General features: G+C 41.4%; 1 protein-coding gene across 2 annotated transcripts in view; it reads left to right on the top strand.

Moving 5' to 3' along the window:
* ARHGAP10 (Rho GTPase activating protein 10) overlaps nt 1–18,359 on the top strand; it is a 334,414-nt gene that overhangs the window by 117,686 nt on the left and 198,369 nt on the right. For both annotated transcript variants that reach the window (XM_017532769.1, XM_017532773.2), the window contains exons 5-6: nt 9,355–9,456; nt 16,658–16,768. In XM_017532769.1, the coding sequence (XP_017388258.1) occupies nt 9,355–9,456; nt 16,658–16,768 (213 nt within the window). The remainder of the gene's footprint in view (nt 1–9,354; nt 9,457–16,657; nt 16,769–18,359) is intronic.

Here is an 18,359-nt window from a genome sequence, read left to right on the forward strand (position 1 = left end):
ATTCTCTACCAGCCTCTACCCTGCCTTAATAGATAAGGTACCTAATACATAGCCTATCCAACTGATAATTCTAGAAGAAACAGGACAGGGTTTAAGTTTGTGTATTTGAATTACTTTCCACATCTGTGCTGCTTAAACATTCAGTCATATTTTGGTGAGCACACAGTCTTGTTCCTCTGATTAATCTGCTTACATGGGATACTTTAAAAAGACTTGACTCTCTTAGGTTAAAGAGCTTTTTGTAAACAGCATAAAACAGTTTTCACATGGGGATTTAAGAAAAAGGCCTTTAAAAGTTGACCACATCACAATTGTTAGATATGGGGTCAACATGTTTATCTTCTCTTTCCCCTTCCCCTGTTTCCCATCTGGCGGTGGTGAAGTCCTTGCCCAAAGCTCTTTCAGCTCCCTGTGCTCCTGCCTTCTCTGGTTTCCAGAAGCCCAGTTACATGTTTAACTGTGGTTTAACCGTATTCTAAGTGGCTAGGTGGTTTCTGTAAATTAGATTTTGAAAAGCCCCCAGGTATTCTTGTCTACTGTTTTGCTTGTATTTGGATCTCCTTTCCTTAAGCCCTATCTGTTTGGTTTGGATGTATCCCTGCTTTTTATAGGTTCTGCTGCATTTTCTTACATGCTTGCTGGGTTCTAGCCTTTGTTCAAAAAGCCCATTTGCCATCACGGGACACAGGTTGTTCCCTGATGCATCATATCAAGTGACTACTCAAAGTTTCTCCAAGGCCTAGCTCAGTTCTTACCTTCTTTTGAAGCTCTTTTACCCCTCTTGAGCTTGGCACTTATTGCCAAATGTCCAACGGTACTTTGTGGGTAGCTACAGGAACCAGTACAGGTCCTGAACAACATAGGAGCCAAACTCTGAGTAATACCAGAGTAAAAACTCTGAGAAATGCCAGAACATGGTAAGAGTTATGTGAGATAATTTAAATTGCTTTTTTGGACATTTGACCAAGTAATGAAAAGGGTTTGGGCAAGCAGCAGCACACAGATGTCAAGTGGATGTGACTAACCGTATTGATAATAGAATCTCTTTAGATGCCATGTTGGAAAGAGCCAATTATTATTTTATCCAACAGAATACAAATTTTAAGCAGAAAAGTTAATAGACGTTCATTTCACAGATTACAACTTATCACCTAAGCCTATTACCAGACTATCTATCTATCTATCTATCAATCATCTATCTATCTGTCTGTCTCAGTCATAGTCTTGGAAAGAAATTTGGAGCAGAGGTCTGGTAATAGGCTTCAATATATATATATATATTTTAAAGACAGGATTTCATTCTGTTGCCCAGACTGGGATGCAGCCTTGAACTCCTGGGTCAAATGATCTTTTGAGTAGCCAGGACTACAGGTGCACACCACCATGCCTGGCTAATTTTTAAATTATTTTTGTTGTGGAGAGAGGGTCTCTCTATGTTGCCCAGGCTGGTCTTGAACTCCTGGGCTCAAGTGATCCTACTGCCTCAGCCTCCCAAAGTTCTGGGATGACAGGCTTGAGCCACTGTGCCCAGCCTCATGAATACATTTTAAATAAAAACAGACTTTTAAAGATTCTGTAAATTACTACAAAATATGAGTAAAAAATAAACCTATCTGAATAATTTCTCATATTACATTGTTTGATAGAGCAGAAATAATATTTAGTTTAATTACATTTCTTTCATTCAGTAATAAAACACACTGGTGCTTATCATGCAGCATGATGTTAGAGGCCCTGAGTTACAGCTATGAATTACAACACTGGCCGGCCTTCGAGAAGTTAGCAACTCTTTGTGAGACTGTCAAATAAAAAAGCAGTAAAAATATACTGTGAAAAGTGCTGTAATAGGGGTAAGCGTAGGTGCCCTGGGATGTGCCCTACCATCTCATTTGTAGAGCACTGGAAAGTCTTTCAGGAAGACTTAATTCTTCCCGGTTTGAATCCTCTTTTGGTGCCTTAATTAACCATGTGATTTGGGGCAAGCAACTTAAGGCCTTTAAGCCTCAGTTTCCTGGTCTGAGAACAGAATTTTGTTATGACACTTGTCTCAGAAGGTTATTGTGAGAATTAAGTGAGTTTGATAATGTATTTCAAGTGTCTAGTTTGGGGCCTGGTATTCATAGAGTAATTTTATTATCCTATTCATGATTTGCTTCCTATCGCCTTGCCAAACAAGAATTGCTCAGGTTTTGGCCAGGCATGGTTGCTCACGCCAGTAATCCCAGCACTTTGGAGGCCAAGGTGGGTGGATCACAAGGTCAAGAGATCGAGACCATCCTAACCAACATGCTGAAACCTTGTCTCTACTAAAAATGCAAAAATTAGCTGGGTGTGGTGGTGCGTGCCTGTAGTCCCAGCTACTTGGGAGGCTGAGGCAGGAGAAGAATCGCTTGAATCTGGGAGGTAGAGGTTGCAGTGAGCCAAGATGGTGCCATTGCACTGCAGCCTGGCGACAGAGTGAGACTCTGTCAGAAAAAAAAAAAAAATTCTCAGGTTTTTTTCTATTCTCTGCATACTAGGTTTAGGGGTGACATGCCATAGCATGTGGCTTATGACCCTTATGGACAAATAGTGCTAAGGCACTGGATTGGTGACTCTGGAACCACCGTGCAGGAACCGAGGTGACACTTTGCCAGTGCTGGTGCTGCTGCAGTCCTGTGCTGACTGTTCACCAGTGCTCTGACAGGTGTCTACCAGGCACCCTCCTGGGTGTGGACTAAAGTGCTCCATTATGTGAGGATGGAAGCCGAATTCTCATCTCTTTAGAGAGGCTAGAGGAGCTTAAAGGAAAGGGGTGGGTTGGGGTAGGACAGGGCAAATGAAGTGTCAAGTAGGAATGAGTGACACTTGGGTGAGAATTAAGGGAAGGTGTGCTTTCTGCCTGCTGGAGTGGGGAGGGAGGACTTCATAGAAGAGGTGGTATTTGAACTCGTCTATGGGATGTTGGCACATCAGGGGCAGATAAGAACAAGGATCACAGCACTCTGGTTAGCTTGGAAATACAAGATTGTGTTTTAATAAGGGTTCCAGCTGATTACATCACATGCAGCATGAATCTTGTTTCCCGTATGTGGGGTGGGGAGGAATTGGATTCTCTAAGAAGGCACAGTAAATCCTCACTTAACATTATCAGTAGGTTCTTGGAAACTGAATCGAAGTAAAACAACACAATACATAGGAAGCCAGTTTTACCATGGGCCAACTGACGTAAAGAAAACTTTTATTCTTTTTTTGAGGCGGAGTCTTGTTCTGTCACCCAGGCTGGAGTGCAGTGGCACAATCTTGGCTCACTGCAACCTCCACCTCCTGGGTTCAAGTAATTCTTCTGCCTCAGCCTCCCAAGTAGCTGGGATTACAGGTGTCTGCCACCATGCCCAGCTCATTTTTTGTATTTTAGTAGAGATGGGGTTTCACCGTGTTGCCAGGCTGGTCTTGAACTCCTGATCTTGTGATCTGCTTGCCTTGGCCTCTCAAAGTGCTGGGATTACAGATGTGAGCTACCGTACCCAACCAAAAGTTAAGTTTTTATGGCCTATTTCTGGTCTCAATAACATCATCAAACTGTGTGTGAGTGTGTGTGTGACAGAACATAGTTTCATTATTGTCGTCCAGGCTGGAATGTAATGGTGTGATCTTGGCTCACACAACCTCCGCCTCCCAGGTTTAAGCGATTCTTGTGCCTCAGCCTCCCAAGTAGTTGAGATTATAGGTATGCACCACCACGCCCAGCTAATTTGTATTTCTAGTAGAGACGGGGTTTCACTGTGTTGGTCAGGCTGGTCTCAAACTCCTGACCTCAACATCACCAAACTTGTAAATAAAGACCACAACACTTTTAATATTAAGTATTGAAAAAAATGTGAACTATGCCTACATTTAGGAAAGATTAATAAAAACAAGGTTATTTGCTCATTTATTCTTGTTCAGGGTCGGAGGTGTCTAGAGCCCATCCCAGCAGCTCAGAGTGCAAAGTGGACCCCAGCCTTGGACAGGACATGATCCTGCCCTCACTTACACAGGACTGTTTAGACATGCCGGTGAACTGACCTAAGAGATATGGGAGGAAATCATAGATACCCAGAGAGAACCCACACAGACACAGGAGAATACAGACTCCGCATGGACAGTAGCCGTAGCCACAAATCAGGTTTTATTTTTAGCTTATTTTATTTTTAAATTTATTTTTGAGAAGGAGTCTTGCTCTGTCGCCCAAGCTCGAGTGCAGTGGTGTGATCTTAGCTCACTGCAGCCTCCGCCTCCCGAGTTCAAGTGATTCTCCTGCCTCAACCTCCCAAGTAGCTGGGACTATAGGCGTGTGCCACCACACCTGGCTAATTTTTGTATTTTAAGTAGAGATGGTGTTTCACTATCTTGGTCAGGCTGGTCTCAAACTCCTGACCTCGTGATCCACCCACCTTGGCCTCCCAAAGTACTGGGAATACAGGTGTGAGCCACTGTGCCCAGCCATTTTCCCCTTATTAATGTTATAATGAAACTATGCTCTTCAGCGACCCATCATATTTAAGTTCTTCTCTAGGATAGTCCAACATTAAACGTTATTTAATTTTATAGCTTGAAAATAAGCTTTTTTAATTTCCTTATCCTAAACAATTGGAAAATATAGAAAGCTCAAAAAAAGTCATCTAGTAACTTAAAAAAAATTCTTTTTTAAAGCAAAATAGTACCCTATAGAAAAATGGACCATTCACAATTATGTTTAAACATTTTATGATTCTTTGTTTTTTCCATTTTCGGTGGAAGTATTAATATATTTTTTATAAAAATCCTGCTTAATGAAGAATATTTTATGCATTACAAATGTTTCCTTACCTTCTTACATGTTGGTTGTAATCCTTCCCCCTTTGCTGTGTGCCCTTTTGCTTGATTATTGTGAATTTTTTGATATCTACAAGTTCTTATGGCTTCTTCCTTTTTTTTTTTTTTTTTTTTTTTTTTTTTTTCTTTTTTTTTTTTTTTTTTTTTTTTTTTTTTTTTTTTTTTAAACTTTAGAAGATCCTTCTCTGTTCTGAGATTTGTTGAAAATATTTTCTTTTTCATGGCTTCAGTGTTTACTTGTGACTCTTTCAGTCCATCTGGAATTAATTTTGATATGAAGTGAGGTTCTCTTTCTGTGTCCCAGTAGTTAAACAATCATGCCAGCACCAGTGGTTGAATCATCTCTTCCTTTTTTTAACCCAGTGATTTGTAATGACAAATGTATATAGTTTTTACCCCTAATGGTATTCATAAGATCTGGTCATTTGAATTGTGGATCTCAGGTTCTTCTCTTCTACAATTTATACAATGTATGTCTTTTTTTGACCCATAATGCTGTTTTAAGTAGTAGCTCTACTTTTTAAAAAAGGTTTGCATGTGCAGTTTTATAACACAAAGCTGACTTCTACCATATTTCAACTGATAAGGTTTGTTTGGCTTAATCATGTTGTTACAGTTAAAAGAAAATGTGTTGTCACCATAAAGATCATTGGCTTTTTCAGCAGTTCCAGAGAAATCAGAAGACACAGCCAACATACAGGGCCTGTGTTCTCACAAGGCAAAAATGTTCTGGCACTGAGTAATGGCCGCCTTCTTCTCTGGAGTAGACGGGGACTATCTGGTTTTCATTGCCTGCCACTCCTGATTACGTTTCTGTCCCAGCCTGTTTCACTCATTAGATGACTGCCTGGCCCACACTCATTTCAGTTTTTGTAATGTCTGATTTATAAGAAAAATTTTCACATTGTATTTAGCTTGATTCTTGATGGAACTTTTTGGGTTATGTTGATAAATAGATTTTTTTTCTGTAATGCAGTGTTGGGAAAAAAGCTCCATTTTTTATTGGCTCCTGCTTGAATAGTTTCCTTTGAAATTTGTATTATTTCGCCGCAAGAAATCTTATGAGCACAAAGAAACAATAATACTCTGTAATGACATTAAGAACAAATGCAGGAAGAAATAAATTACCTACATTTTAAGATCCAACAACAAAACACAGCAGCATTCGGTATAATACTATACCATATATGAACGAAGATATTTCTATTCTAAGCTTGCTGGGTGTGATGTTGCTTCTTGGCTAAATCCTTTCTCCATAAAGCTTTGATGTCTCCTTTTTCTTTCATTCCCAACCTTACCTGCATGTTGATTTTCATAGCCTCTGTTGCTGAGTGTGCTTGGTGTTTTGACTGCTTATTTTAACTGACCCCTTCCTCGGTCCCTTTGTATGATTCAGATTAAATCAAATAAGGTGATAAAAATGTTTTCCATGTTCTTGGTAAGTACTAGTCTGTAGCGATAGCAAATGTTTCTTACTATGTGACCTTGCTTTGCAGCAGTCTTGTGGGCAAATGCAGGGGCTTGACTTCCATTCCTTTTTTGTTTAAACCTGAGAAACAGATGCTCAGAGAATGCTGTGACCTTGGTACAAAGTCACAGAATGATGAGTGGCTAGGACTGCAGCTTGGGTCTTCTGACACCTAATTCATTGTGCACTCTGCAACATCTGCTTTATAAAATAGTGGACATTTTTAGGTAATGGGCGTCTGTTTGTTTTAGTTTATTTTCCATTAGTTGTTAAAATAGTTGAAGAGCATAATAATGAAAAGCAGAAAAGAGTAACCATGTAATATCAATATCTTTGACTTAAAAAAAAGTTGTAAATTAAAAAAAAACCCTAGTGCATAAAGTCCGTGATCTTTTTGGTAAGAAAATTTAGGTTGTGCGTTGTCGGGGGACGGGGGGGGTGGGGTGTAGGGTGTGTGTGTGTGTGTGTGTGTGTGTGTGCCTGCGCGTGCGCGCGCCTAGTTGGGCATCAACCTTGGAGTCGAAAAGAGAAGAAACTTCAGTTCCTGAGTCTCTCCTCCTCCATCAGTGTTGGGGGGGGGGGGGGGGGGATTAACTTAGAGTTTTTGGATGACCTGACAGAGGACATACTGTCCTAGGTTTCCAGAAGAACAGTTTGTGGTCCCATGTGGTGAAAAAAGATAAATACAAGAAATAGAGAATTAACATGCTTTGTTTAATCTTTTTGCCTAACAGGAAAGAAATCATACCAGAAAAGGCTGGAATTGTTCATTAGTTTTGCTTTGGAAAATACAAGTTGGAAAATTAGGAAAGAGAATGTTCTTTTTTAGGAGGTGTGAAGAGTTGGGGAGAATTTGAAATTAATAGAAACATTTTGACAGCATGAGGACCTGGTGTGTTCTCATTGATACTCAAGAATGTTTATTAAAAATCTACCAGGTTGCCAACCAGCTTTAGGGGAGACCGTCCGTCTTCTCTGCGTTTATAAATGTGTGTAGTTGTTTTCTCAAAAAGCTTCTATAGCAAAAAGAAAGCATGTATGTCCTACTTTTAGACAGTGCCTAAGTAATGTTTGTAATGTTAACAAAGGGTGAGTACTAGTATGTCAATATTACTTTAGGCCCTGTTGACCTATTGATACATATTCTAAATAGCATTACAGAACCACTGGAAAGGTTTGGGCAAGTAGATGGCATTTCTGGTCAGAGAATCTTACTGCTGTACAGGTTGATCATCCCAAATCTAAAATCTGATATGCCCTAAAATTTGAAATGACACCACAAGTGGAAAATTTTACACCTGACCTCTTGCTCTCTGATGGTTCTGTGTACATAAGCTTCGTTTCATGTACAAAATTACTAAAAATATTGTATAAAATTGCCTTCAGGCTATGTGTGACGGGTATATATAAAACAGAAATGAATTTCATGTTTAGACTTAGGCCCCATTCCCAAGATACCTCTTTTTGTATACACAGATATTCCAAAATTCAGAAATACCAAAAAATCTGTACCACTTCTGGTTCTAAGCATTTCAGAGAAGGAATACTCAACCTGTATTCATACTGGACCATTAGGGAAGATCATTCCCAAGATGTTTTCTTTGCAACACTGAGTATATAATATTATTTTTTGAAAATCTGGATTAAAACTCACTCCATTATTTTAAAATAATTATTTATTTTGTGAGAGTCTCACTGTTGGCCCAGTCTGGAGTGCAATGGTATGATCTTGGCTAACTGCAACCTCTGCCTCCAGGGTTCAAGTGACTCTCCTGCCTCGGCCTCCTGAGTAGCTGGGATTACAGGCATGTGCCACTGTTATATTGGGGTTCAGGATGCCCTCAGCTCCCCTGAGAGGACGTTTCTCCAGGTTCTTGGTCTCCTGCCGTCTCAAGAATGAGAGAGGGGACCATGGCTCAGTGTGCAGTAAATGGTAGACTTGAAAGTGTTTGTAGAAAGTGATTTATTTAAAGAGAAACAGGAGAAAGAAAGAAACAGCTAGCTCTCACACTGCATGAGAGAATCCAGAAAGGTGGAATCCAGGAGAAGAAAGCAGCTTCCACACTGAGTGGAAGGGAACAGAGAGAGAGAGGTGGAGTTTAGGAGGGGAAGGCAGGCTTTCACGAGAGAGTGTGTACGGGGACTCCAGAGGGTAAATCCAGGATAGAGAAAAACAGCTTCCACAAGGGGAGTGTTGTGGAAGGAGACCCAAACATGGAGTCCAAAGGGGTGTGAAAGAAGGGGACTTTTAACCTGGGAGGAACGCTTACCTTCTCTAAGACCCCTGGCCAATGAAAGGAGTTCCTTAGAACTTCCACTGGGGTGTTTGACTTTTAGTTTCTTCCTGTGCCTGCGAAATTTAAACATAAACCTTTAAATCTCCCAGATGGAGAGAAATGGGAGGGGGGCATGGCGCTGGGAAGTTCTTGCCCTTAAAACTATGCCCCCTTGTGGACCTGGAAAGAGAACACATTTCCTCACCACCACACCCTGATAATTTTTGTATTTTTAGTAGAGATGGGATTTCACCATGATAACGCTGGTCTCGAACTCCTGACCTCTGGTGATCTGCCCATGTCGGCCTCACAAAGTGCTGGGATTATAAGTGTGAGCCACCACGCCTGGCCTATTATTCCATTTTAAACAAATTCCATGTCTGTGCCAAAATCTGGAGCAAGTTTGCTTTTTTAAGCTTTATGTTATTTTTCTTATGTATTCGGTTTCATTTGGTTGCTGAGGAGTGAGTGACATGGCATTAATTCTTAACACTGGTAAGTATGAAGAACTGAAAAATAACATCGAGTTGGAAAAAAGTCCATTAAAGGAAAAAAAAAGTGTCTCTCCTATCCTAATGCTGTCTGGATGATTAAGCAGTGGGCTTGGTACAGATACACTTTAAGATAGCTTCATCACATTCAGAGTGGTACTCTGTTTTATTGTCAGATATTTTTCATAATTTGGGCTCCCCAATGGATTAACTATGTGTATCCTTTTGTTTCTGTTTAATAATAGCTCTGCCTTTTTTTTTTTTTTTTTTTTTTTTTTTGTAGGAAGAAAAAAAGAAGTTTGACAAAGAGACGGAAAAGAATTATAGTCTAATTGATAAACATTTGAATTTATCAGCAAAAAAGAAAGACTCACATTTACAAGAGGTATTTTTTATTTTTGCTTTCAAAATTTAATAAGCAATACATGTCTTAAAAATGTGCTTTAGATAACTTTTCATCTGGCATTATATAGAGATAACAAAAAATGAACAGGTATTACCATAAATTAAAAAAAAAGTCCTGTGAAGCAAGACAAAATAATAAATACATCTTATAGTGACTAACGAAGTGGATTTATAGTAGTAAAAGTTTTGTTTCTGAGGATTTTTTTTACAGTAACATAACCTTAAACCAGCATTAGTGAAGAACAGATATATTATTTGCAGGAATCGATCAATTAATTGGCTTTCCAGAGTTCCTGAAGAAATGAATTGAACTTAATAAGCTCATATACCACTATGCTTTTATGTGAAGACAGCATTAATCTTATTTGATGCTGAGGATTCAGGAGGTTCAGCTTTGTTGGAAAGAGATCATCTATTTTACTTGTATTAATAGACTCATTTATTTTGGAGGCAGCCATATATATGTAAGCAGAAAAGAATTTATATTTTATTTTTCATTTTTTCTTTATTTCTAAATTCCCTGCCATTTGTTTCTCTCACTCACATACTTGGATGGAAACTCAGTTGTTTACAATTCGAAACATAATGCTTTTATTAAAAATAATGCTGTTTGCCATCATTAGGGTTTTGTCTCATCCCACAAAATTGTGTTTTTTTCCCTTTGATTGTTTTTTACCACATATGGAATCTGGTCATTATGTACTACTGTCATAAACACTTATTGAAGTATTATCAAAATTACACAATAATAAGTCTAGTGTAAACTTGGATTATACTTAAATTTAGTTACACACTGTGTATGTGTGGTTGGTTCGACATGATCACATGCGACTTTTCTTTTGTCTCTCTAATACCTTTGACTGACATTTGGATGGCGCTTGACAGTTCGTCATAGAGAAAGGAGCTTTTATACCACTTCTTCCTCACTGTAGTACTTTGAGCACGGCTCTGTTCTCTCCTTGTTGCCTGTTAGCCTGTGCTCCTTCATCTCCTGCCCTGTCGATCGTGAGATGACAGCCGCAGCTTTTACAGGCCCCTTTGTGCTGGCAGTTCCTTACCTCTGTTCGCTCTCACCTCTGTTTTCAGGTATCCTAAAGAAGAATTTCATTCCCCAAGTAAATTTCCAAATGACTTCACTTTCTCATTAGGTATCTCATTTTAAATGTTGCTTTGGCAAAATCTTTGGAATCACCGTGGCCCTTTCTCGTACATCCCACGTCTAGTCCGTCGGTTATGTCATCTTTAGTTCCACAATATAATCAGAGTGTGCCCACTTCTCATGACTCCCTCTTCTCCAAACCCTCCTAATGGCTTCCCCAGAGTGCACAGTGCCCACAAATCCTGTATGTTCTTCACCCAACCCACCTGGGGTCAGCAGAGTCCATGCTCAGGGCCATTGCATTTGTTTTCCTCCTGCCTGGTGTAATTTCAGCATGGATCCATGTGCCTCATCCCTTCAAATACTCTTTCAAATACTCTCCACTCAGAGGTCAGTTTATTAAAAGTTTTTTCCTGACCTCCTTATTGAGAATGTCCCCTTGACTCTGCTTTTTATATTTTTTTTCATGTTCTTATAACTGTTTGACACACTGTGCATTTGTTACGTAGCTTCTTCCACTAGAATGTAAGCTACTTGAAGGCAACAACATTGTCTTATTCAGTGCTCTATCTTCAGTGCCTAGAACAGTACCTCTCAGGGAGTAGGTACTTATCTATTGAATGAACAAGTGTGGAGATGCTTGCAAAGTAAGCTGGGGCTCCAGCAGTTTTTCAGTCCCAAAGATAATTGACCTCCAGAAACATGAAGAGATCCTAAAGATGAGTAACTTGTTTCATTTAAATTATATACACTTTTTAATCTTGCTCTGTTTGGTCTTTTCAAACGTACATGCTCTCACTTCAAACAGCCTTCTAGTTTAAGTGTGAAGACCTTAAAATGGGGGATGATTTTTTTTTTTTTTTTTTTTTTGGGTTTTTTTTTTTTTTTTTTTTTTTTGAGGCGGAGTCTCGCTCTGTCACCCAGGCTGGAGTGCAGTGGCACGATCTCGGCTTACTGCAACCTCCGCCTCCCAGGTTCAAGCGATTCTCCAGCCTCAGCCTCCCAAGTAGCTGTTACTACAGGCATATGCCACCACGCCTGGCTAATTTTTTTGGGTTTTTAGTAGAGATGGGGTTTCACCATGTTAGCCAGGATGGTCTTGATCTCCTGACCTCATCTCATGATCCATCCGCCTCGGCCTCCCAAAGTGCTGGGATTACAGGCGTGACCCACCGCACTCGGCCTAAGGGGGATGATTTTTAAAGGGGAAAATGCTAGGTTTGGATATTCGTTAACTTTTGGCAGTGGTTAATGTAATGCTAATCTTCAGTGAATTGAGTTGAGATGCTCAAGAGACTAATAAAAGTTGCAGAGACTGACACTGAACAAAGGCTTAGAAACGTACATAATTCATTCTCTCCTCTTGTTTCAAATGAAAATAACAGGAGAAAATTGTGGCATACACCATGCTGGCCATTTTGGCAGTTCTCTGAGGACTTGCTGCTCTATGTTTATTGGGCAAGATAGCTTCTCCCTCCCTTTACACCCCTGCATTCTACTTAATAGTTGTGCTGTAGCAAGTATTGGTTGTTTGAGAAAATTCCACTTCTGTTGATTTTTGAAGTCTACTTTTTCTTCCCAAGTAGCCAAATGATAATATTTCAGTATAACAATAATCTACTTGAGAAGCAGATTCCCTGAATAACTTTGTATGAGACTTGTCTACTTTCTTATATATATTTACAGCAGGAATGTCTACAAATAGATGATGAACAAATTAAAATTGTGTATTTGTTAGAAATTAGTGACTTTTGCTTGGAGTAGTAAAAAGTATAGTGACTGCCTTTTAGATTTGGTCAGGCTAAAGGAACAAGAATACAACGATGCCGTGAACGTCCAGGTTGTAACTAGGGGCATTCTGGTAAGTGAGAGCTGTTGTTATGGGATTGTTAGGATGTCATTTTTCCAGCCAGTAACCTCTGTGGCTTATGATGCCTTTGCCTGAGTTTACTCAGGCCTCCTGGGCTTTTTCTGCCCACTCTGCCTGGCAGGCTGCACTTGGCTTGTGCTACTGGCTCGGATCTCATGCCTGCCAAGAGTGAGCCAGTCATGGAGTGGTGAGGAGCTTGAGTGACTGCAGGGTCCAGCCACTGTGCATAGGCAGGCATGCCAACTGTAGTGGGGCAGGCAGCTCCAGGCACAGGCACTGGCTCCGTGCAAGGCTGCAGCTCGACCAGGGATACTGCACATGGCTTCCATTATGGGCAAGGGGGAACACGGTGGTGCCTGGAAACTGGAGACACCAGGAACTGCAGAACCCCAAAGAGGGTGTCACAGCCTTGGCCTAGGAGACGCCTAGGTCTGGGCTCCCTGAAGGGCTGTAACTCTTCACTCCTTTTCATCACCTACAATGTGGTGAGTGGAGGGGGGCAGGTTCACCTCTGTTGGTGTTACAGCTCTTTCAGTCTGGCCATTCTGTGGGTCCCAAGCTCTGGTCTGGCATCCAGGAGGAATGAGGTATGCAGACAACTGGATGGTGAGCAAGGTGGAGGGGAACTTCATTGAGCAACAGAACAGTTCTCAGGAGACCTGAAGTGGGTAACTCTCTTCTGCAGGCAGGTTGTCACAGTGAGTGCCCAGTTCTTAGTGGAGAGGAGACCCATAGTGGGTAGCTCCTTTCCACAGGCAGGTGGTCCCAACTAGTGGAGGAGATCCTGAGGGCATTGCTCCTTCTAGCAGCTGGTAATCCGCTTGTCTTGTCTTTTCCTTTCTTTTCTGTCTTTTTTTTCTGTTTGTCTTTCTGTCTTTTTGGCAGAGTCTTGCTCTGTCACCCAGGCTGGAGTGCGGTGGTGTGATTTTGGCTCGCTGTAGCCTCTGCCTCCTGGGTTTAAGCGATTCTCCTGTCTCAGCCTCCTGAGTAGCTGGGACTACAGGCATGTGCCACCACACCTGGCTGATTTTTGTATTTTTTAGCAGATACAGGTTTTCACCATGTTGGCAAGGATGGCCTCCGTCTCCTGACCTTGTGATCTGCCCACCTCAGCCTTCCAAAGTGCTGGGATTACAGGTGTGAGCCACCTGCCTGGCCCTCCCCACCTCTTTCTGAGTCTGGCTGAGTCCAGGGTTTTTATGAGCTCCAGAGGGAGGAAGTTTGTGCTGATTGGCCAATGAGCAGCAATGGGTGGGCCTGGAAAAAGCACCATAAGTTGTGATCCCTGGCTGCAGACTCCACCCAGAACTGGCACCCCAGTGGTTCCCAGGCTTTAGGCTGTCCCTGGCTTGAAGTTAGGGCTTCACCAGGGACCTGTCCTTTCCCACCTAGGAACCTGTCCCCTGCAGTTGTCACCATGTCATCCATGGCGCCCAAGGTGTTTGTGCAAGAGGCATCTGCAGGCCCCTGTGGAGCTGCCCTCCGGCCTCCAGCCTCCCTCTTGTGCTTGTTGTCACCTGAAGTCCAGAGGGGGCCGAGCTGGAGGTGGAGGGTACGGGGTTGCTGGAACCACCCTGAGTATGCACATACCAGGCTGGGTTGCAACAGTACCTCGGCTGGGCTAGAACTTTGCTCCGCACCAGATCAGGCACTGGGAGCAGGGAGAGGCTAGGCACTTCTGAGCCTGCGGAGGTTGGCAGGGACAGTGGGCCTTCCCAGGCCCCCAAGAATGCATGGTTGCCCTGGTCTAGAACTGCGGCCGCATGGCTACAGCTGCGCCAGGGAGCATGGGGCTCCTGTCCTGATAACTCTGTAGAAGTTGGGGCTCCTGCCTGTTTCTGGCCCTTGTGGTCTCTGTGGAGCTCACAGCCCTGGCCGCCCTTTCCCCTCTGCAGCTGGTGTCAACGCAGTGGCTGCTCCAGACTGGCTGCTGCCATCACTGTCAGTGATCCCAGGGATTCTGGTGATTTAATCACAAAGCACGTGGCACAACAGTTCTGGATTTTCAGAACGTTACGGAAGTGATGATTAAGGTTGACTGGCAATGCAAGGGTAATTACAGTAGTAAGAACAACCAGGAGAATTTGCTGAAAGGTAAAATCAACCTGATAAATCTGATGCTAGTATAAATTTCTTAAAGGGCCTTTCTAGTAAAAACAAATGAAGAAACCACCCTTCTTATGTCTTTGTTTTATTAAATACTCAACAAAATTACAGTGTTTCTGCTGGAAGATGTGCCAACTAACTGCTGATGGCTGAACTCTCAAACTCTGATTATTGGAAGCACAAAAATATGATTTGGAGGAGTGTTAGGTAGGAATTCTCATTGTAGCTTGGTAATAAATGTTACTTTAAAGTATTTGATGCTGAGATGCTTTTTATTACATTTTGAAATGTGTTGTTTCAAAAGTATTAAATAATTTTCTAAAACTACATTTTTGGTTATAAAATATATGAATAAAATGTGTGATTTTGTTTAAAAGTCTATGGCTCAGTGGTATTAAGTACATTCACACTGTTTTGCAACTACCACCACCATCCATCTCCAGGCCGTTTTCCGTAATCATCCCAGACTGCAGCTCTGTACCAGTTAACCATAACTCAACATTCTCCCCCGCTGCAGCCCCTGGCCGCCAAAACTGAAACTGCTTTCAGTTTCTGTGAATTTGACTACTCTAGGTGTCTCATATGAGTGGGATCACACAGTATTTGTCCTTTTGTGACTGGTTTATTTCATTTAGCCTGATGTCCTCAAGGTTCCTCCATGTTGCAGCATGTGTCAGAATTTCCTTCTGTCTAAGGCTGAATAATATTTTGTTACATGTATGGATCTGCCACATTTTATTGACCCATTCATTCATTGATCAGTGGGCATTTGGGTCTCTTCCGTCCCCTGCCGCTATGAAAGGGGCGTACACATACCTGTTCCAGTCTCTGCTTTCAGTTCTTTTGGGTGTATGCCCAGTTGTAGAATTGCTGGGTCATGTGATGATACTATTTTTAATTTGAGGAAAAAAATAATTTTAATTTTTTGTTGGGAGTTGCGCCTGTTGACTGCTGGTGGCTGAATGATTGAATTCTGGTTAATGGAGGCACAAAAATATGATTTTGAGGAGTGCTAGGTGGAAATTTTCATTTTAGCTTAGCAACACATTACATTTCAATATTATTTTACGGAAAGCACTGTTTTTCACAGTGCTTGTACCATCTTGCCTTCCCACTAATGATGCACAAGGGTTCCTGTTTCTTGACCCCCTCACCAACACTGCTTCTTTTCTTTTTGGATAGTAGCCATCCTAGTGGGTGTGAGGCGGTATCTCGTTGTGAGTTTGATTTGCATCCTAATCATGAGCGATGTTGAGTGTCTTTTTCATGTGCTGATTGGCCTTTTGTGTATCCTCTCTGGAGAAATGCCCAGATAAATATTTTCAAGAGTAAAATTAGCTAAGTTAGGAAAAATATCACATGATACCTAGTAAGAATGGTTTCTAGGACGTGAGTTCTCTCTCCGTTATTCTCTGTGGAGCCATGCTCTTCTCCTAGTTCCTTTCTAGTTAGACAGGCTAAGCTGGAAGCTTTTTTTGGAATAGCCTCCTGACCCGCTGGTGCCCTCTTCCCTCCCAGGGGCCCAGACGTTGTGAGGGCCGCAGATAGGCGTCCAGCCCTGGGCCGCCTTGAGAGCCAGGTTCTTGAGATGCTGCCATGGCTGGCTCTTCGTCACCTGCTGCCATCACTCCCTTAGCTCTGAGGTGGTGGGAGTTTCCTTTCTCAGGCAGGCTTTATTCGTAGAGAATTTGTTCATAGAAACGTTTGTTGATTGTGATTGCATGTGTTTCAGCCTAGAGGCATTGGTAATGGTTGGGGTGAGTTTTTCACTAACGGAAGCCTCTTTGATCATTAGTTCTTGGGGGTCGACTTCAGCATGTGGAGTGGGAGTCACAAACTTTTTCTGCAAAAGAATCTGATTGTAAATATTTTAGACTTTTGTGGAACAAAGTTTCTGTTACACCTGCTCAATTCTGCTATTGCAGCAGGAAAGTAGCTGCAGACTATACGTAAATAAATGGTCATGCCTGTGCTGCCATACAACTTTATTTACAAAATCAGGCAACACAGCGCATTTTGGCCCAGGACCACAGTGTGCTGACCTCTGATGCAGAGTTTCACTTTTCACCATCTCCAGTTTGACTCACCTCTGTGGTTTTAACATAGGCAGATATCCAAGTTGAGCAAAACCGGCAACACTTCTATGAACTCTCTCTCGAATATGTGTGTAAGCTGCAGGAAATTCAAGAAAGAAAGAAGTTTGAGTTTGTGGAGCCTGTGAGTATTACTGCCAAGTTGTTTTCTGGTCGATTTTTGCAATACAAGAGAAATATTTTACTTCCTAGATCTAATTTATGTTTTAGAGTTTTCAGAGGCTATAGTGCATACATATGAAGGAAAGATATTGAAAAGGGCAAACAGATCCCATGAAGTCACGGAACTGCCTCTAAATCAGTTTCTCAGCTGTATTTGCACAGCAACGTGTAATATTCCCATTGCTATGTGATCTCAAGGAAGGCAACCAGGTGTAATTTCTGTCACTTTAGTGTGTAACTCTTTTTAAAAATTTTCCTGAAAGAATTTATGTTAGAATGAGTGAACATGGGTTGCTTATACCAGTTCAAACTTGGGTACTTTAAACAATTGTAATGTGACTTTGAACACAACCCACGATGCTTATGGCAATCTAAGCTGAGAAGCAGGATATGGAACATTGGAGACAATTTTGTGAGTTCCTCTAGCATTTCCTTTTCATTATGTTTGAAACACATGATTTCTGTTTGTGATTATACAGGTGTTTTCTAATAGCTCCAGTTGTTTAGGTATGAACATACGTGCACATGAATACATATGTATCTTAAAATGTAAAGGATAGTTCATGTGGATTTCAGCAAAGAAAACACAGGAATTCATGATTCTCAAGATTCATTTTTTAATATTGACTTGTTGAATCCTTTTTTTTCTTAAACAGCTTTATTAAAATAACATTCACACACTATACAGTTTACCCATTGTATGTATGGTTTATAGAACAAGAATAACCAAGTAATGATTAAAAATCATTTGTGGAGCTGTGCTTTAGGTGCAGCGATAGTCATTAACCTAAACAATTAGAGAAAAAGTAAACTTCCTCAAAGTTTTCTTTTTATGTGAAATGACAACAATGGCCTGCCTTTATTGGGCATTTATAATGCCCAGTGGCTGTTCAAGTCATTGTTCTACGTGTTGTATCGAACTCATTATTCCACGCTATAACTCAATGAGGAGATTAGGACGTAGAAGTAGAGAAGGCTGAGTAATTTGCCCACAGTCCCTTAACAAGTCCTGGCTGATGTTGGGAATGGAGCCTGCTGGGCATTTGGTGTCAGAGCCCCAGATTCTTAACCACCCATGGCGTGGCATTAGGAAGAAAGTGAATCTCAGGATTTCCTTAACTCACTCCCCAGATCACTTCTCTTCACTTTTATTTATTTGCATGTGGAGCAGAGGCAGTAGCCCTGTAATTCAGGGACAGGTTGGGTGTTGGTAGACAACTAAAGGTTTCATTAGGGGTTTGCGGCTGCCCCTGGCAAGTCACAGAATATCCTTGTCAACGAAACAGAGGGGTTGCACTCTGCTGGATGTGGCTGGGGAGAGCCTGGAGCTTTCTGATTCTGTGATTTTACTTGCTTAAAGATTTATCAACCTATAGTGATAAGATTTCAGTTACAAATGAATATTGGGATTCTCCTGACTAAAGAGGACAAATTGACTTTACAGTTCAATTTTTCCTATAGAGCATGCCATACAAGTTATCTAAAGCCTATGACATTTAAGGGAAAAAAGCATCCTTTTCTATAAAGACCAGTTAATCGATAATATGTACTGG

Source organism: Cebus imitator, unplaced genomic scaffold (genome assembly GCF_001604975.1).
Source record: "Cebus imitator isolate Cc_AM_T3 unplaced genomic scaffold, Cebus_imitator-1.0 Scaffold4, whole genome shotgun sequence".
Lineage (NCBI taxonomy): Eukaryota > Metazoa > Chordata > Mammalia > Primates > Cebidae > Cebus > Cebus imitator.